General features: G+C 34.0%; 2 protein-coding genes across 5 annotated transcripts in view; one reads left to right on the top strand and one right to left on the bottom strand.

The window, feature by feature from the left end:
• Window positions 1-21,981, top strand: part of pibf1 (progesterone immunomodulatory binding factor 1) — a 75,306-nt gene extending 53,325 nt beyond the window's left edge. For 3 of the 4 annotated variants that reach the window (XR_015475714.1, XM_087235563.1, XM_087235562.1), the window contains 3 exons: window positions 4,337-4,421; window positions 20,322-20,480; window positions 21,759-21,981. Coding sequence is in view for 3 of the 4 variants with exons in the window: in XM_087235563.1 (XP_087091689.1) it covers window positions 4,337-4,421; window positions 20,322-20,480; window positions 21,759-21,812 (298 nt within the window). In the remaining variant the exon portion in view is untranslated. 4 annotated transcript variants of the gene reach the window in all.
• The window catches only part of LOC147846911 (uncharacterized), a 405,197-nt gene that overhangs the window by 359,495 nt on the left and 23,715 nt on the right, over window positions 1-21,987 (bottom strand). The gene's annotated exons all lie outside the window — the stretch shown is intronic.

The following is a 21,987-nucleotide window of genomic DNA, read 5'->3' as shown; positions in this document are numbered from 1 at the left end:
TTCGCACACACAAACTCTAGTGTGAGCGCAGATTTACTACATATATTAGAAACTTACTGGCAGGTGTGTTAAAGCAAGTTGGAGCTAAACTAAGCAGGACACCGAGTTTGGACATCCCTGGTGATACAAAGACAATGGCTGTATTCGAAACACCATACTTCCATACTATATAGTACGCTAAAATCAGTATGCGAGCCGAGAATTGCCCAAATGACATACTATTTCTGAAGTGCGCATCCCATGCACGCTGCGCTATCCCATAGTGCCCTGCGAGAGAATTCATAAATGGGAGTGAAGGAACACAAATGACGCAGGTAGGTCAAGTGACTGTGACAAAATGGCGGAATTCCATTCATACTTCTCACATTCATACTGTATAGAACGTAGTTTTCTAACGGCCGAGTAGTACGTTAAAATTCAAATGCATTATCTACTAAGTAGTAGGTTGTTTCGGACAGTCAATATGTCTCTTTTTTTTCCTGATGACAAAATAGGATCAAAATCCAGCCTAATTTGAGGCCGACTTGACGTACAGTAGGAGTGCGGATTCCCACCCACTGAATTGATCGATAGCCGCGCATTAACATGTCTCTGTTATAATGCATATAAGCATATCAACAAGACAGGATGTATGCAAAGCAACCGGAATTAAAAGATTCATTTAGTTTGCTGTGATCATCATTAAATTTGATCAAGAATGAGTTTTTACAACTTTTAAACGTTTTTTAAACAGTGCATGTTTGTAATTACAGCGATTTTACAGTCTTTATAACCACAGCTGCATGTCTGTACAATTATAAAAGAAGATGCTTCAATCCCAGTTTGTGGAGTTTAAATCAGAGTTATTTTGTACTTTAACATAACACATTTCCTTACAGCAGTGGATATTAACGTGTATCCTCTCACATTTGCTATGCAAAAACGTGTGTTGTGTGTTTTGTGTGTGTGTGTGTTTTGTGTGTGTGTGTGTGTGTGTGTTTTGTGTATGTGTGTGTGTATTTATCTGTGTTTATATGAACTTTGTAACGTCATTATGTGTGACTAAATGTTGCAGAAAGGCTTGAATTAACTCCACAACAAATACATCACATAATCATTAGGAAAGTTCTTGCTTTAGTATTTCTCACAAACGTTACGTGAGATCTGCTTCCTTCATGTCTGTCACTGTGTCTGTCATCTGACATAGCTACCCATGGTGAGTGGGGTGAACTAGCATTAAAGGCACATCAACAAAAACAGCTACATTGTGTTCAGAGCACAAAATTTCAATAAAAATTTCTAAAATTATAATAAACAGTTTGATGGGTTTATTGAGTTTTACAGATACATTCTGCAGACACTAAAGACTCATCTTAAATCTGAAAAAAGAGGTAAAATATGTGCTCTTTAAATAAGAAAGTGCATTATGTATAAAGTTATTGCCTCTCAAAAGAAAGTCGTTTCTTTTAGATTATTCATTCTTTAAATGGATCTTTAGCCATTTTGTTATGATGTATGAGTAAAACATTGCTCGTCCACTCTGTGCACACAGATCTGGGCAAACTTCAACCTCCCCTCCTTCAAACACTGCAGCACCGTGGCCCTCAACTTTTTAAAGCCCAAGATCACTGACCTCAGTCTTGCTTAAAGGCAAGATCTACCCATCAAAAACTGACAGAAAAGTAAAACATAATCGCATTCCCAATGTGAGACCTTTAATCTAGCATTTTTGAACTATGTAAGAAGCACTAGTTGAACCTGTTTTAAAAGCAAGAAAATGACGTATAGTGGGGTGGAAAATTTGGTAAAAATGTACTGTGACATTAGTTATAATCAGACCATATGAAGTGCCACTGACAAAAAAAAGTGACATTCGCTAACAATAAAATAATTTCACTGGCTAAGTTTACAAGCACCCAAATATTGCAATTGGATTGATGGTTCAGATTAAAAAAAACTTTCATGTAAATGTTGATTGGACATTAAATGAGTTTTAAAGGTAGATAAATGAAGGTGCTCTTTTCGTGGATGAGAAACCATAACGCAGCTCACCTACTAACCAATTGTATTCCTTATAATGTACATTATTTATATTTATAAAACATGCTTGTGTCCATTTTATACTTTTTTATAGCTTTGCATGATGTCACACTATGATTTATGTAATAATTTAATCAGAATGTCATATGATTAAAATGCTTATAAACAATAATTTGAATCCGATTACAATGTTTAAAGTACATGTAAACAGATCTGCGATTGGATTCAATGAATTCAGATTAATGAAAATTAGTGCATTTAAACATAGCCCCTGATACTTCTGCAGGAAGGCCTAGTAGGTTAGCATTTTATAAATTATTATAAAACTACAAATAATTATAACAACAACAACAGTATTTAACATACAAAAACAAACATTATAACATGATTCAGAAATTGTAACTAATTTTTTTTTCACATATTTTGCAGCACCAATTCACAAAAGAAAGTTTTTAGACCTAAAGAGTGTGTTCTTCAAAGATATTTTTGATGGTGTTAAAAAGTGAAATAATTGATTAATTGAATAAATGCAGATGGAGAGATTATTATTGGCGAATGGTGTGCAAACAGATGCTAGTATGCAGTCAGTGAGGTGTTTGCCATTTATTTATTGGCCAGTGATTTTACATTATTCTCGTTTGAAGAGTTTTATTTTCTTGACTGCCTCTGTCAAGCCCTCTAGGTTGTGCGTTTGTTTACAGCTCAGTGGTTAACTCTGTACAAAATGGACTGTCAGGTGGTAAACTAAGAGATAAATACCTGCAGCTCACTGTTTGTCAGCACTCATTACTCAAGCGATACAGTTGACAAAGAAGATTTGCTCTGTTGAAATACAGTTTTTGCCCTTTATGACTTCCAGTGCTGCATTGCACTTGACTTTTAAACTCATGTAGGTTGACTTGAAGACAACATATCTTTTGTATTGATTTTGTTAGCTGTTCTCACTGTTTCGCTGTAAAGTATTTACCTCATTAATGACCATATTAGATATAACAAGTAAGCTTGTTGTTTGCATAAAATTAAAGAAAAGGGATTTTACTTAAAGGCACATTAAAATCAAGTTTCTTTATACATATAAACATATACTCACCAGCCACTTTAATAGGTACACCTGTCCAACCGCTTGTTAGCACAACTTTCTAATCAGCCAATCACATGGCAGTACTCAATGCATGTAGTCATGTAGACATGGTCAAGACGATCTGCTGCAGTTCAAACCGAGCATCAGAATGTCGAAGAAATGTGATATAAGTGTCTTTGAACTTGGCATGGTTGTTGGTGCCAGACGGGCAGGTCTAAGTATTTCAGAAACTGCTGATCTACTGGGATTTTCACGCACAACAATCTCTAGGGATTATAGAGAAGAATCTGAAGAGAAAATATCCAGTGAGTGGCAGTTTTGTGAAAAATTTTGATAGAAAGGCAACAGTAACTCAAATAACCACTTGTTACAACCGAGGTATGCAGAAGAGCATCTCTAAATGCAAAACAGGTCAAACCATGAGGCAAGTGGACTACAGCAACAGAAGACCACAGCAGGTGTTACTCCTGTCTGATAAGACAGGAAACTGAGGCTACATTACACAGGCTCAACAAAATTGGACAATAAAATATTGGAAAAACGTTGCCTGGTCTGATGAGTCTTGATTTCTGCTGCAACATTTGAATGATAGGGTCAGGAATTGGCATTAACAACAGAAAAGCATGGATCCATCCTGCTTTGTGTTAACAGTTCATGCTGCTGGTGGTGTAATGGTGTGTGGGATATTTTCTTGGCACACGTTGGGCCCATTAGTAACAATTGAGCATTGTGTCAACAACACAGTCTACATGAGTATTGTTGTCCATCCCTTTATGACCACAGTATACCCATACTCGGATAGCTACTTCCAGCAGGATAATACGCCATGTCATAAAGCGTGAATCATCTCAGACTGGTACTCGTAAGGTGTACCTTTAAAGTGGCTGAATATAAAAGAAAAAAGTGATCTTGCAAAACTGTTATATTTTCAATATGGATTTCCTAAAACTGGCTGACAGTAAAATTTAGATTTTGAACCTTTGTAGCTTTCACATAAAGGTTATGTAATATTTAGCAGTTTTACTTGCCAGTGCACTCTTTTCTGTAAATAAGCAGGACACACCCAGTTGTCCATACATGTGCTATTATTATACACTGTTTACACAGACATATAGTCGCAAATGATTGATTAGTAGAGACATAATTGGGTTAAGTTATAAAAAATGAATAAAGTATAAAAGAAATCACCAAGCAGGCTTGTCAGCATCACTTTCACTTTTTTGTGTTTCTTCACAGTGCTCTGCGGAAAGAGAAGATTGCACTATTGCAGGTGAAAAACAACATGGCTGCAGATTTGGAGAGACTTCTTAACCACAGAGAGGTAACCGCTGTTTTAACAAGATAAATAAAATGGCATAGTGCATTAAGTCTTTTACAAGAAAAACTTGAACCAGACCTATTTTTCAAAATACAATTTCAAAGCTTGTTGAGAAAAAAGGGACCTTGAAAAGGGCCATTTATTTCTTCCTTGTTTCACTATTTTTGTTTTAAATCAAACCAAATCCAGCCATTAAAAATATAAATGCAGTGTTAATCAGAGTGTGTTTGGCCAGGTCAGCATCCCTTAATAATCTGCAATTAACAAATAAATAATACATGTTTAATGGAAAAGGTCTTGGTCCAACTCCTTCACATGATTAAGCTTGATTACTGTGAGTCGTACATGAACTACTGTGCTCGTCAATATTTGTAATCTCCTATTGATATCTGACAGTTCAACAAGACCATTCAGAAAAAGGTTGTAAATGTAGTACACCAAGTTTCTCAATATCTGGTCAACTAATCTATGTGACCTTTTTTTGTTGTTGTTGTTTGCAATGTAGTAGCACAACTGGCATCAATATATTAACCTTTTCACTTCCATTCATTTTAGACATTATAAACTGCTCATTATGCTGCCTAATGTTGCAAACTGATATTTTCTTATTATATTATTCTACTTTGTCTGTATAGTCATGAACACACTTGTTTGAAGAACAGGTACTTTGACTGTTTTTTTGCCATTTATTATTCCTAGTTGTTTCTCACACAGGTAACTGCATTGGAAGTTCTAAAACAATCGCAAAAATGAGCGCACATCCGCATTTATGCACAGCTAGAGTTATAAAGCCAACAATAAACTTGTAAAAGCTTAGTGTGACTAGTTTTAATTTCACAAGGTTGTTTTCACAGCATCGATGTTGTAATGTAATTACAATACATTCAGTTAAATAGACTTAAGCTTCATATAGTTGTTCAGGGTAAGATGAAAGATAAAAGACCTAGTAACAATTAGAACCTGTCAGTAGCAACAGGCTAGCGCAGAAACGCTGAAAATACTGGGGTAAAATAAACTGTCATGCTTTAAAGACATGTGGCGGGGTTTCTTGTCTGATTTGAGACACACTTCATATTGTATATCTAACAGGCAGTGAAGATTGCTGCTTTTTAAATAAATCACATCTTAAACGTGACTTTATTGTAATTAAAAGACAGTTTACCGGAAGCCATTGGGTTGCCTGGCTGAAAAAGGCTGTGTACATATAGCCCATAGGATACACTCCAAAAATATTTTGGCCTAACAAAGTTTTTGTATTCTTATTACATTTAAAACTTCCATCAATTTAGATTAAATGCTTTTAACATAATTGAACTAATAAACTTTATGTAATTGATATTTAGTTAAAGATAAATAAAACTAAAAAAAAAAAACTTATGTAATAATATCAATAAATCCAATGTGTTTCAATTACTTTTTATTAAATTAATGGGGTGGTCCACTACAATATAATATTTTAAACTTTAGTTTATGCGTAATGTAGCTGTGTGAACATAAACAACATCTCTGAATGTAATACACTCAAAGTTCAATGCAAAGGGAGATGTTGGCTTTTAAAGAGTTAGCTTAGCAAAGCCTAGAGCGAACGAAGTTTAAGGACTACAAAAAAAAATACATACGGCTAGTGAGATCACAAACGCTTCATGTTATGCATTCACCCATTGCTACAAAGGGGCATGGCCAGAGGCACTGTTCAATAATGTAGCAGAGAAAGCTGAAATGCCGTCCAAATGCTGCTATTTCCACAGAGCTTAATCTGTTTGTATATGTTGGACTTCTAAAGGACATGACACAAAGACAGAAGTACTTACAATTTAATTTAAATTATGTTCTAGAGCATTGTAAAAAAGATATAGCTAGCATTTGACAAAGGGTAGCTTCCAGAATTTCAGTTCAGTGCAGGATTCGGCAAAAACTTCTCAAAGAAGAAGTAGCTCCAACCATAATAGAAGAAGCTGTGGATAGTGACTCACAACCTGTAAATATTATTATTTATTTAAAATTGATCTATTACATGCACAGTTTCTAGCGTTAACGATATGTTGTAGCGAGGATGTAAAAATACACTCTGGAAACTCTTTAAAACACATTGGATTAAATCTATTGTGTGGAGAAAGGAGCTGCGTCAATTTTGCTTGTAGGCATAGACTTTAACTAATTGGATCTAGCTTTTTCTACTGCTAGATATACAAAATTATACCATATATTCTTAGTTTTTAACTGATTAAATCTAATAGTATTTCTTTTTAACAGATTTAGATTGACTCGAAGAAATCTGACAACATACATTTTGAAGAACTGACAAATTAAATAAAATCAAAATATTTCAAACAGTTAATGACAAACTATATTGTGATTTATTTGCATTTTAAAGCATTCCCATGCATGTTCACATTCAACATTAACTGAAGAAAAAGGAATAATATTAATTTTTCAGCACTATCATTATGTAATGTCCATCAAAGTTGTTGACACATGGCTGTGTAAGAGAGAAGTTCCTCCATACTGTACACAAACACAGTCTAGTCTAGGTGTGTCCTCTTTCATTGTTCTCCAGTCATCCAGCCTGCCATTCCAAATACTGGTTACACTGTCTGCCTACCATTTTTCTCTCGGTAAAAAAGTCATACCTTCATCATAAAGCCTGTTATGCCAAAATCTCAGTGCTCTTGTAGCTGATTGATAGATGCCTCGGTTTTGTATGTTTAGGATGCTTTCAGTGCAAGTCAGTTGCGATAACAACGTTCCTAGAAGTTTGTGAGATGCACGGAAACTTGAAAATCCAGTCTCTCAGGTCAACTGTTTCCCATGCTCAAGTCATCAGATTAGCAATAACCTTGCGGCCTGTTGCTTCTTTTGATGACAGACAGCTAATAGATTGCCTCATTGAGGTGAACTGATGTGTAACTTCAAAATCTACTTGACCCATGGGGACTGACTGTAATGTTTTGTGCATTTAGGCTGCTGTCAATGTTCGGGAGTCTCAAAGTGACACGTTCAAACAACAGCTTACTGCCTATATGAAAGTGCAATCAAAGTCAAGTTTTTTTTTTTGTTTTTTTTTTTTGGTACAATTATCTGTTGCCATAGCAACTGTAGCTATGTTTACATTTAAAGTTGCAAATTTAGCATTTACAATCCTAAATTTAAATTAATTAATTTGAATTTTGCATAAATATTTGAATAAAAAGCAATTTCAATGCAAAAAAGAGATCGGTTTCAACTGCATGTGCAAGAAAAGTTTTATATCAATTGAAAATAGTTTAAGACAGCATCAACTTCACCAGAGCATCAGAGATATTTGCGATGATGAACTATGTTTAGCTCTCTTGTGTTTGGAGGTGTGCTTGATGTTGATTGAGATCATTACTATACAATAGCATTATGATAATACACCTTTACTTTACTTTTCTTGTTTTAAGAAAACATTTAAAATGATTTGCGACGAGGCCTGTCTGTGGGAAGTCCAGTTAGCCAGTCTATTCAGCCTAAATCACTTGCTTTTTTTTGCGTGAATTCAGTAAATGGGTTTCCGTTGCAGTTATGTGCATAATTTATAATTTTATAAAAGAAAAATTAGACTCAGTTGAGCACATTGTTTTTATTTTCATACTGCTTTAATCCTGGATTTTTTTTCTTAGGTCATTTGGGGGAACATTTTCAACATAAACATTTTACACGTTCATAAATCCCTTTGTAATAAAAAGACAAAATATTGACATACAACAAAATGTCATCATGATTCTCCATAAATATAAAATAAGTTCAAAAATGTTTTGACTCAAATGCTGAAAATCTGAGGAAATTACAATTGTTTTGTACAAAACCTTTATTTAAGGAATATTTACTGAAGTGAAATACTATACAAAATAACTGTGTTTCAATCAGAAAACCAAATCAGAATATTTTACTTAAAATTGTCATCACTTTCTCATTACACTGACTGCTGCTGTAAATTTCGCGCTTCTGTTCCTGAGTTATGATTAACAATTTCATTACTCATTTCTCATCTCAATTCCTCAGTATAACAAACAATAAAACATCTTAGCATTGTAAAACACAACATGAGTTTCAGATGCAGCTCTAAAAACAACAGAAGCATCCTTAAAATAATCCAGAAATAACATTTCACAGTCACTCAGAGTCCAAACACATGTAAACGAAATTTTGAAGAGAATAAGCCACTCTTCTCTTCACTCTTGTAATGCCTGTACTTGGTTTGAGCTCCCAGGTGTTTTTGTGGGTGCCTTTGACATTGTAAATGCCAATGTCCTGAATAATCTCCTTCAAGTAAATCTACAAAAAGCAAGGAGATGAGTTTTTAAAAGTACACGACCATTTAGAAGTTTAGGGTCATTAACTAGTGGCTTTAAGCCTTATACAATACACAGTGGTCAGCATAATTGAGTACACCCCATTTTGAAACTGAAAATGTTTATCCATTTCTCAGTGAATACTGGCAATGTATTTTTGTGCATTTAAACAAACTGCTTTATTAAACAGATATATTTATTAAAATAATATTTTAGTCATCAAAAATGTTTACAAATTAAAAGATAAAACAATTAAATTCAAGCAAAATATTACAAATAAATAAATAAATAAACTTACAACCTACAAAATTTCAACTTAATGTTTCCATTAAAAAAATAAAAATTCTATAACATATACATTTGGGTGTACTAGTTTTCGGACCGTTATCGTAAGTTATTTTGTTAGATAAGCTCTAGATTTGGCTTCAGTACTGACTAATCTGATGTAAATGCACAAATATAATATTGTATAGCTTCCTATTAAAAATATGATTTTAGATTTGTAAGGGGTGTACTTATATATGCTGAGCACTGTAAATTTGACAAAACTAAAGTGAAGTTTTAATTTCACCCATCAAATGTTTAACTAAAAGAACCTGGAAGTGGAACATTCGAGTCGCACACAGACCACAAAACTGGATGGACTGAACTAATTTGCTGTAAGAGCCTTTTTTCCTCTGTGTTTAAGACGTCAGTGTGCTGTATCACTGTTTGTGTCGAATTTCCTTTGATTTGATTTACTCATTTAGAACACACAGTTGAAGCAAAACATTCTGACCACCTGCCTAATATGCTACTGGCCATCAATGTGCTGCCAAAACAATGCTGACCCTCAAGGCATGGACTCCACTTAAGTTGTCTTGTGGTATCTTGCACCAAGATGTTAGCAGCAGAACTTTCAAGTTCTGCAAGTTCTGCTGGTCTCTAGTAATGTTAAGGTAGCATCTGTTACAATAACATGAATAGATGCACACGGGTTTCCCAGCAGAACATTACCCAGAGCATCATACTGCCGTTTCCCTAAAAATTCCACAGTGCATGCTGGTCCTAGCTATTCTGCAAGTAAACAGCACACACCCACAGAGAAAACAATTAGACTTATTGGAGTAAATAGTCCTTATCTTCTTCCTCAATGTTTAGTTTTGACACTTGCATATCCATTAGTTAACACATTCAATGGTGGAGGGTGGTTACCATACTGTAAGCCATGGGTGGACAAGCGTGACCCTTGAGTGCCACAGTTCTGAAGTTTTCACCTTTTAAGGCTTCTTAACTTGAAATTATAGAACAACCTCATACAAGGTCATTTTGGATGAAATAAAAGTTCAGTTTGGGTTCATTTCAGCAGTTTGAAATTGCTTCCAAAGCAAACATTCTGGTGGTGTTAATTTTGGCTCCTAAACAGCTTTAAGCTACCATTGATCGGTGGCAATTAGGCAAATCAGTGGGTGTGTTCTGAAACTCAACCTTCTGTGACATGAGAGGTTTTGATTTGTGTGTGTTTTTTTGGCTCATTTAATCATTCCGCTGTGGTCAGACAGGTGAGCATCATCCAAAACAACATTGACAAGTTACTTTTGACATGAATAAACTGGAATGTTGAATGAATGAGCTGGTGCTCTTTTAGGAGTTCATCAAAGCGTGCTGCACATATTCTAAAGTATGAAATATGCACTTCCTCATCTGTGCTTCACATTTGCCAAGTAAAATGGTAATGGAAACACATACCACCTATATCACTTGTTCTTGTTTTTTTTTTATTTTTCTTGACCATCGATTAAGTTATTGTGACTGCCAGTTGTTTACAAAATTGTTCTTCTCTCATAGCCAGTGGAAGATGAAAAAGAATGAAAATTGACTTAATTTAGTTTGTTCAGGTGTGTTTGATTAATGTTGGAGTGGAGGACTGTTGATTTCCAGGACTGAACTTGCCTACACATTAGCTATTATCATTTTGGAATATGACATTTTGGAAAATCTTTATTGAAAGTTTTATTGATTAGCATAAATGTTGAAAATGCACGTTAAAGAAATCTCCAAGCACAACTGAATAGGACAAACTTTGTATCCCATAAAAATGTGCATAAACCATGATGGAAACACATTTAGAAAATAAATTCCTGCACGTGCATCAAAAACTGATCAGGTGATAACATAAATGGGTGCTGGGATGGCATTAACGGACAAACCAGCAGATCGACCACATTGTAAAATATTAGAAATGTTGTTTTGGTCATTCTAAAATTCTCTAGACAAAGTCTGTCATTAAAGTGTTTCAGTATACCTCAGTAACCAGCTGTTCCACAAAAAATGGTCTCTCGCCTAAAAAACCATTTTGCATTCATGTATTTCATCGTTTGAGGCACAAGTAATTTATTATGTAAGAAAAAAAGCCCCCCAGTGACTTCTACCTCAGCAATTTTCATTTTTCTTTTTGATATTTAGTGTCAGTTTATCTGGAAGTGACAATTCTTTTCTCTTGGACTCAAAAGTGCTTTATTCGCAAATGTTTTGTGCAATATTCCAGTTTTGCTTGTCAAGTCTAATTTGCATGTTTGGAAAGAAAAATAGCTACAGACACTCTGATTGGTCTGTGATCACACAGCACAGTGTGATATGCTAGATGTTGTGACATTCCTCCCAAAACGATCTTTAAAATTGTGACTTAGTAAGCCATAGTAAATCTTCTGTTGGCTCAGAGCTAATAGGATGGCCTTTGTTGCCCCTGTGTGTCAATAAGGCCTGGCCCCCAAACATCTTGTTGCCACTTTGTGGTTTGTCCTTGGACCAAGATTGGTAAATTGTTAACATCGCTGAAGAGCAGCAGCCCACAAGCCTTGCCATTTCAGAGATATTCTGACCAAGGTCCTGATCACACCTAGCATTAAGATGTTTTTTTTTCTTCTCTTGAGTGAGCAACACTTAATACAAATGTGAATGAAATGAATGCAAATGAGATTTTTGAAATATAGGTTATGGATACTTTATTTTCTTCAAACAGCAGCTCTCATGCAGCGCCCGTGAGTGGTGTTTTCCATAATTACACCTTTATGAACGTTTCATTCATGTTTATAGTCTTTAAATGTGTTTTTAATCATTCTAATCTATTCAAAGCAACATTCAAGCATGCAGTTTAGGCCTTGGTTATGGTAACTTTGGTTATGTTGGATGTGTTGGATGATTGATGTTTTTGCTTAATACAGTTTGTGTGACCCTTTGCATAATAATTTTATTTAAAGACACCTAATTTATTTATTTTCGATGTTTTAAATATTTGTTGAACAAATTTTATAAAAGCAATATATTCTGGTTAAAACAGTAGCTTTTAGGCCTTAATGTAGCTGGTCTAAAATATATATAATTTCATTATTCAATGCACAAAGTAGCCTGTTCATAAAGCGCGTTTAGTTAATCTGGTACTTTTAATAGATAAACTGTGCTAGCTTTCACAGTATTAAAGGGGTGGTCCAGAGTGTATTTTTAAGGCTTGGTTGTGTTTATATGACGCAAAGCAATGTGTGCTCATGCTTCACTTGTACAAAATCACATTATTATTTCATATATCATGATAATATACTGCTACTCAGCTAACATGAAAACGACTGTCATGTTCCCTAGTTCCTCCAAAAGGCCCGCCCTTAAGAGGCTCTGATTGGTCAGCTAACATAATGTGTTGTGATTCGCAAATCCATTTCACGTCGCCTGGAATAGCTTTGCTGTTATGTAAATACTGTCAGTCAGAGTAGTTGTCAGCTGTATCAGTTTGAACCTATATCAGACAGAAAATGAAGAGCACACAGCTAAACCTAAAATAAAAATTAACAAGTGCCTTTCATAGATATTTGGGTTATAAGCATGTGTAAGTAATATGAAAAGTTCACATATCTTTTGCGAGTTTGTTTTTTGAGATGTAGAAAGCAGGGAAAGCATATGCAGATAAATATGACAGGTAAATATGAATAATTAAAATGCCCAAAAGCATTATTCTTGCTACAACATACCATTAACGCTAAACACTATGCATGTAACAGATCAATTTGAATAAATAAAAATACTTACAGGTGGTGACTCACAATCCACAGCTTCTTCTATTATGGTTGGAGCTGGTCTTTTGAGGAGTTTTTAGCTGAATCCAGCACTGAACTGGAAAAGATTCTGGAAGCTGTCCTTTGTCAAATGCTAGCTATATATTCTTTATAATTCTTTGGAACATAATTAAAATTAAATGTTAAGCACTTCTCTCTTTGTGTCATGTCCTTTAGAAGCCCAAAAAAACAGACACAGAACAAGCTCTGTGGAAATAGCAGCGTTTGGATGGCATTTTAGCTCTTTCTGCTATAGCATTACAGCACCTCTGGCCACACCCATTTGCTGCACGTGATGAATGCGCATAACCTGAAGCATTTGTGATCTTACGTACCTGGGTGTATTTTGTAGTCCCCAAACTCCGTTCGCTGTAGGCTTTGCTAAGTTAACTCTGTACATTACATTCAGAGATTTGTTTATGTTTACACAGCTACATTAAACTAAAGTTTTTAATTTGATATCGTAGTGGACCACCCCTTTAAAGATTTTAGAAACCCAATACTCATCTCTTTTCAAAGATGTTGTTAAAAGTGGACAAAACAAACATATTTAAATGCAAGGTAACTTGTCTCTTTTGTCCACTTGTGATCAGATTGAAGAAAACGCATCTTAATACCTGCTGAACAGGGCCCAGTCACTTTGTCATAACAATTGCCCAAACCCTGCCCTAACATCTTTATTCCTGCCCATCTCTCTTGCATCCAACATTCTGATGACATAAACTGATTGTTTGTTCACCTACCCTACCCAGAACAAAACACTAATAAGTTACATTTTCTTCACCTGTGACTTTTCAAAATGCTTCGCTCATCAGCGCATGTAGAACTTTGTTCATATTGAACATAGTGAATCTGTATCATTTCTATTGAAAGGCAGATGAGGGCACACACTACACCTCTTCTGACATTCTGAACTCTCGGGATATTAAGGGCAGAGCGTAACCGATTAAGCACCGGTGCAATCTGGAGCTATTTTCAACCAAATACTGCTGGCACACACTGTGCCGACTTCACAACTTCCAGTGGCATGTTGGCAGAAAGCATGCAATCCTCACAGACAGCTGCCTCTCACTGGCGCTTTTTGGCATGCCAGCGCACATGGTCGCGCAGTGATAAATAGAAATATTGAATGACTCCGACGCATCAGGCTGATCTACATTCGCTGCTGAAGCTGGTGATCATGTGCTAGCGGGGAATATTTTACATTGCCGTCGTACGTGTGAATAGTAACGTCTGCAAATATAACTGATATTTTTATTTATTTTATTTCTTTATTTTTGTTATTTTAGAGATTAATTTGTTTAATAACATATTTAATATAAGATACTCTGAGTATCCACAGAGTCTTAAATGTCTAAAATCTCGAAAGCTTAAGTTTAGGCCTTAAAAAGTCTTAAATCTACTGAAATGTTGTGTTTGTAGGTCTTAAATATTTGTTTAACAGGTCTCCTAATTTTCCTTTGCTCATGTACAGCTACTTAATTTGGCCATTAACACCCATACAATCATAAAGAATCCTTATCAGTAAAAGTTTTAGCTTTTTATTTAAAAATAGCATTTAATTACTTTCCTTACAGCAACATTTGCTTAGGTTCTTTATTTATTTACTGCTGAGGAGGAAACTGACCTTATGTCAAGTCAGTTTCCTAATAATATTATTCAATTATTATTATTTTAGACTGAATTGACAGGTATGTTTTGTTCAACTATTGGTAAGGGTTATCGGATTTGTGAATGGATATATTTTAAGATTAATAAAAAATATATTCAAACAAATTATTATTGTTATTAAATGGATTAATTTGTAATAGGGCAATTAAAATTTTTTTCTAACTGGGATATTTGAAAACAAATCCTTAAATTTCATTCATAATGGTCTTATAAATGTTGTAAAGTCTTAAATTTAACTTGGTGAAACCTGCAGAAACCCTGGATACCAGTATTCTAGTAAGTTACTAGTTTTTTAGGAAGATACTAGATACCAGTATACAGCTTAAAATGAAATTTAAAGGCTTAATTAGGTTAATAATTAATAATTTAGCATTTATTTATGTATTTATTTGCAGTTTGCAGTCGACACTAAGGCTTTTTTTATTTTTTGTAACCACATTCTTGTTGCATAATATGGAATGTCTGTCCCCTTTTCCCTAGTTTTATTTTAAGACTTTAGCGTTGTGCACTAAGGGCAAGTATGCACATTTTTATGGATTATACTATAGGTTTAAAGGTGTATCTTCTATATCTGTCACCAGCGCTTTGCTTTAAGAAAAGCTTTTGGCGTCTGTGATTTTTATCAGCATGTTGAAACACGAGTATGCACAGCAACTTACAGTGCGATCTGACAGCCAATGTCTTTTTCTTTAAACGTTTTTAATTTATTCACAGGTAAGTCAGGTAAAAACATGAAGTGATTTTCTTTTTTTTTTTTTTTTACGCAGCCACAAATTGCTGATAAGTTGTAGCTGAGACAAGACTGTGGTTGAACACAAGAATCATAAACATACATTAACTCTTTTATTAATACACGGTTGTCAGCAACTATTTGTCTTTATTATTACCCTACTGTACATAACTATATATACACACACATATATGCTATCGGTCAAAAGTTTGGGATCAGAGTTTTTATTTTTTTTAATTTTTTTTATTTTTTGTATGTTCATCAAGGCAGCATTTATTAAAGGTAAAAAAAAGTAAATACATTAATAAAATTGTAAAAAAAAAACAAAAAAAACTGCGTATTGTATTTAGTTTCAAATAAATTATTACTCCAGTCATTATTGCTGTTATTACAATTACCATTATTAATAACAACAACAACAATAATTATAATTAATAGAGTGATTTATGAAGGATCATGTGACTCTGAAGACTGAAGTAATGAAGCTGAAAATTCATCATTAAAATTACTGGAATACATGATTAAATTAATTATGAACTACTTTTGAAAGGTTATTTTATATTGCAATAGCATTCCACAATTTTGCCATTTGTACTGTGTTTTTGATCAAATAAATGCAGCTTTGGTGAGCAGGAGAAGCTTATTTTAGTTTAACAGCGAATGATTTTTAACAAGTTGTGCTTTGTTTAAGAATTCTAATAACTAAATTCTTCCACCATCTACATCTATGATGACAGAACATAATTATTATTTTTTTTGATATTTTGCAAGATACTATCATTCAGTTCAAAGTGTAATTTAAAAGCTTAACTAGGTTAATTGTGTTAACTAGGCAAGTTAGGTTAATTAAGCAAGTCATTGGACAACAGTGGTTTGTTCTGTAGTCATTAATAAAAAATATTATGTTGTCTTTAAAAATGGTTTAAAAAAATTTAAAACTTTTCCCCGAAGAACAAATATTATAGTGAACACTCAGAAAATGTTTTTGCTCTGTTAAACACCACTTGGAAAATATTTTAAAACGAATAAAACTTTCACAATTGGGCTAATAATTTAGCTTATTTATTTTTTGATTGTTTAATATTTTTTACCAAACTCAAAACTTTTTTTTTCTTGATTTAAAAAAAAATAATGTGTAAATATAAAAGAAAAACATATTTAAAAAAAAAACTATTTTAACGATCTAGATGCAAAGTCTAAACTGCATGGCGCAAAAGCATTAAGGGCATGTCCGAATCCACTTTTGCTGTTTTAAAGGGCACCTATGGTAAAAAATCTACTTTTCAAGCTGTTTGGACAGATCTGTGTGTTGGTATAGTGTATAGACCGTCATACTGGGGTGATATGAACACACCCAGTCCTTTTTTTTCAATTTAACTACAAAAAAAGGGTTGGCCAATTGGAGCTGTTTTCAAATCGATCGCACCATTACGTAGGTGTGCGATCCCCCCGCCCACCGAATTGATTGACAGCTGCGTGCATTAACATGTTCCGGTAGTCATGTGTATATGTCCACAAGACCAGACAGACATACGCAAAGCAACCGGGAATAAAAGCTCTGTTCTGTTCACTAGGATCAGCAATCATCATCAAATGTGATTAAGAGTAAGTTTCACATGTTTAAAGTGTTTTAAAACAGAGTATGTGTGTAATTAATTACAGTGTTTTACTTCAGCTTTACTTCATCAGCACAGCCGCGTGTCAGAACAATTATAAAAGAAGATGCTTCAATCCCGGTTTGTGGAAGTTAAATCAGGTTTATTTTGTACATTAGCATAACAGATATCCACACAGTACTTGAGGTTAGCCTTAACTAAGCTAAGCCCGCTCTGTTTGTCTGTCTGCCTGCCTGCCTGCCTGCCTGCCTGCCTGCCTGCCTGCCTGCCTGCCTGCCTGCCTGCGTGCGTGCGTGCGTGCGTGTGTGTGTGTGCGCGCGTGCGCACGTTAACTTTGTAACGATATTGTGTGTGACTCACCAATGCAACTTCACAATACTGATTAGTAAAGGTTAGTTCTTACTGTAGTATCTCACAAACGCTACGTGAGACCTTATTCCTTTAAGTCTGTCTGTTGTCTGACGCAGCTGAGGGAGGAGGCATGTAGAAATAGTAGGCGGGAAAGACTCGGCTTAAAGGCACAGTACGACAAAACCACCCCCTGCTGGAAATCAGTATAAAACAGCATCTTGTAAAAGGTATAATGAAAAATCTGATGGGTATTTTGATCTGAAACTTTATATACACATTCTAGAGACGCAAAAGACTTATATTAAATCTGAAAAAAGGGGTAACCTAGGTGCCTTTTAAGGACTGAAAAATACGGTCTGCGCCCCGGCACATGGTATGACAGGGTTGTGCTTATTCTCTTCATGGGTTATGGGTGTGTTTTGAGCATGGCGTGCATTAAACCAATCAGTCTCATCTCCCATTCCTTTAAAGAGTTAATTGCGTCACGCCATGGCGCATTTGTTATTTACATTGTGGACTTTGTGAGTGGAAAACCGAATGCTTTACTAGTGAGAAAACAGTTAGACCATCTGCAGCACGAAGATAAAGAATGAGCCTCTTCCATTCAACCTCTACTTTACTTTTACTCTTTACTTTACTCCTTTACTTTCGTGGATAAGGAAACGGGGCTGTACGCTCTCCTCTGAAGACATCCATTAGCCTACATATTTATTTAGTTTCAGCTCAAAGATTTGTTTCAAAACTATTTCTAAATTCAGTTCATGTTCAGTTCAATGTCCAGCAAACAAATAAATGAATAATAATAACGAAGTGTGTTCAAAAAAAGTTATCCAAACAAACGTCTTGTTCGTATACCCATGGTGATGCATACGTCATCAAAATCCGACAGGTGGACAAATCTAAACTTGTTTTTATTAAAACAAATATAAATTTGCATATAATAAATAATATTGCTTATAATATTAACTTTTAATTTTCATAAATGAACTGAAAAAAGCCCCCCGAGATGAGTCATGCATGCAGTAGTTTTTATATTTATGTAGAAAATGATCATTTTTGTAATATTTTAAACGTTTAATTTTTGGGGGGATTTAATGGATTTTCTATTCAAACAACGTGGTGCAAAATGTAAAAAAATTGGGGTTGCGCTGGTCTGAAAATAGCAACCGGGTGTATGATAGGGCCCCTGATATTTAAGTTACGTTTTTATTAATTTTAGAGAATTTTGTTTTTATATAAATATGAAGAAAAAAGCTTGTGTTTCGTAAGTCATATTGCAGTTTTACTGTTTTTAATAAACCTCTGCCACTGTAAATACAGTGCAGCAGCATTTTTTTTTAGCAGCTCTGTATCCATTCTCAGAATTGGGTTCCGCTGATGACTTCAAAGTAATGAAAGAACACTGTGTTGTTTAAGGGCGTTTCCTTCAATTGATTCAGAAGTATTTACACTATAGCAGGGCTGTATGCTTTGTAGAGGTGCTGTCAGGGCACTGAGGGCAGGCCTTGTAATGGAGATGTTATGAAGATATGCCTTCACCATTGCACTTTTGAATGAAGGGTCTACATGAATCCGCAAGCACTTTCAAGATGGAAAGAAGATTAATTTATTAACTTGGTGAATAATTAGCAGGCCCATATGGAATTTGTATCTGCAGAAATCCATAGAAAACACAGCAGATTTCCATAGATCATTGACACTGTCGTTCACTTAATTTATTTAGTTTTTTAAAATGTGTATGTATATATTTATTCAGTTTTATAAATGTTTATTTCAGTTATTAGCTGAACCATATGCAGATGCTTAGATGATTTGTGCACAGTACAGTTTGGGTACAATACAGTAACTGTTTTATGAGAGACCTGCTTTGCTTACCATAAAAGTGGTTGTAATTGGATTTAGGTTTGTGATAATTGTAAACCATAATTTTATTTTTGTTGTTTACATTTTTCAGCTCAAATACTCTCAAAATCATTCCACATATTTTTGCATTTATTTAATTGTTTATTTATGTGTTTGTTTGTATATTTTTTAAAAATCTGGACCGAAGTAGCAAACAATATGCACTTTAAATAAAATGAAAATGAAATGACTGAAAATAAAATGACCAATAATACACAAACTAAGTAATAGTTTTTTTTTAATTATATATTTTTTTTTCATCCAAAGGCTAAAATCTATTATTTATTCACACTAAAGTTATTTCAAAAAGAGTTATTCCAGTGGCACTAATCATGACTATCAAGCTACAGGAATAAAAAACCAATATAAAAGTATTATATAAATAGTACTATATAAATATATCCTCAAAAATAATAATAAGCATAAAAGTAAACCAATAAAATATGACAAATAAATAAATTTAAAAAATGAAAAATTTGTGATTTAAAAAAAAAAAGGCTGTGAAGTTATTACAGTTTTGTTTATTTTTCAGTGAGTGAGTATGTTTAAATGATATTGTTTTAAGAGATGCCAAGAAAAGGTTTATCTTTCCATTGCTTTAAATGATACATTAAAACTCAATTCAACAATACAAGTATATAGATCAGGGGTGAGCAAACTCGGTCCTGGAGGGTCGGTGTCCTGCATAGTTTAGCTCCAACTCTAATCAAACACACCTGAACATGCTAATCAGTGTCTTCAAGATCACTAGAAATCCATAAGCAGGTGTGTTTGATTAGAGTTGGAGCTAAACTGTGCAGGACACCGGCCCTCCAGGACCGAGTTTGCCCACCACTGATATAGATATATGTATATTAAAAACATCTGAAATTGATTCCTTTTTTTGGGTCTAATAATAATAACAATAATAATAATAATTTTATTATCATTAATAATAATAATAATAATAAAGTGTTTTGAATAACATAAGGATGTAAGGATGTTTTGTTTTGAATAACATGAGGATGTATGGATGTTGTGGAATGTTGGCGTCTTGCATGAGGACACGAGGGATGTTTGTTTTTGCAGTTTCAATCTTAATTGCTCTACCTAAGGGCACGTCACTGCTGGCACAACAACACTGTAATCACATCACCACAGAAGCTATACTGAAAAAGAAAGGCAAACTCACATTTTTCTGGGATTGAGCTCTTTAACTGTCAGGCTGACAATGGTTTGTTCTGATCCTTTTTTAGGAGCTTTCTGTGATGAAGCAGGTCCTGATTAGCATGCGTGGTCCTCCATCTGCTACTCTTCCTGAACTCGAGGCTGATGGGACCGCAGTTCACAGACCCAAAACATTCAAAAGCACAGATGAAGAGCAATACAATTATGGCCCCAAACCCACGGTTTTTGTAAGTTTTACTTGAACATTTAACAATGAAGAGGACAGTATACCATATTTTTAAAAAATCTGGATATCACTTTAATTCAAGGACCAATTCTCACTATTAACTAGTCGCTTATTGCTTGACTAAACTGTAAAAAAAATGTAATGACAAAGTGTCAAGACAGCAAATAATTTTATGTTGCTTTAACTTATTTTAATACGCAAATCAGGTTTTGAATAGTTTAATTTAATTTATACAAATTTGAACTTAATATTTTTAGTCTAGTTTAATTGATGTACGTTGAAAAGACTAGAAAAGTAAAGTTGATTCAAACATGTAAGGCAGCAAGATTTTTACAGTGTATTATTTTAAGATATTGGCTGTTTATTAGAACATTAGAAAGTACATATTACTAATCATACTTAATAATTAAGCCTTCATAATATCTTTAATAACTATTAAAAGCAGAAAATTAAGAGTTTATTAAGTAAAAGTAGGTAGTGGTTTATTTATGGAGAGATTTCTACTCGTTTGAAAAGAGTTTTGAACTCAGTGTTGAAGGTAGTCAGTTAATTAAATACCTCATTACTTCAACTTAAATGACGTAAGTCCACAGTACTAATATAGATTCGTTTTTTTAACATAAATGGTTTGGAGCGGTCTGTTTCCCCCAACGCTGAAAGTTGCCTTAACTTATTGGATTTTACAGTACTCAGTTCGTTTGAGTTCTCTTCATTTGTTGGATTTATTGTGCTCAAGTTGCTTTGTGTACTCAAATGAATTATTAGAATGGGTTTTTGAACTTAATTGGTTTACCATAACTTACTGGGTTTTACAGTGTAATAAAAATAAGATTGCGCTACAAATATTCCACATACATAGTGAAAACTGAGTAAGAAGTATCTTTGACATTGTTTTTTCATAGTATCTGTCATAATAATAATAATCATAATAATAATAATAATAATGTTACACTTGGTATTTTAACATGGCATTAGGTTTGTATTCCCTGCAGCACAGTGATATTTAATATATTTTCATAAAATTGCTGTGGAAAATTTTTGAGGTCATTCATGGTCTGATGGAAGTCATTTATTATTTCTATTAAGTTGACTTTTAATATTTGATGGATGAACTGTTAGAAAAAAAAAGTGTTTTTTGTCACTTTACTAACTGTTTTTAGGTAGTACGTTTAAAAATTTTTGTAGTTAGAACTTATTACCATTATTCACAATAAGCATCATGGGCCAAAAAACAGGTCAGTTGTATTTAACCCTTTTTTTCTTCTTCTTCTTTTAACAGACTAAAAAAGAAGTTCCAGAATGGTATAGAAAAGTCAAGCGGAAAACCAAGTAGAGACTTGTTGAACTTGTTTAGGATGCTCCATGTCATGCAATCACAAATGAAAGTCTGTTGAAGATCCATTACATAACGAGTTACACAGGTTTGATGTGTGGCCATGAAGAATGTGAACCTCAAACTATGAATTTCCTTTTAATGGTAATAAATCATTTTATCTAGTTCAGATAAG

The sequence above is a fragment of the Danio rerio genome, chromosome 1 (assembly GCF_052040795.2).
Source record: "Danio rerio strain M-AB ecotype USA chromosome 1, GRCz13ab, whole genome shotgun sequence".
NCBI classification, from domain to species: domain Eukaryota; kingdom Metazoa; phylum Chordata; class Actinopteri; order Cypriniformes; family Danionidae; genus Danio; species Danio rerio.
The sequence above is the reverse complement of the archived record's forward strand: the minus strand, read 5'-3'. Positions and strand labels throughout refer to the sequence as shown.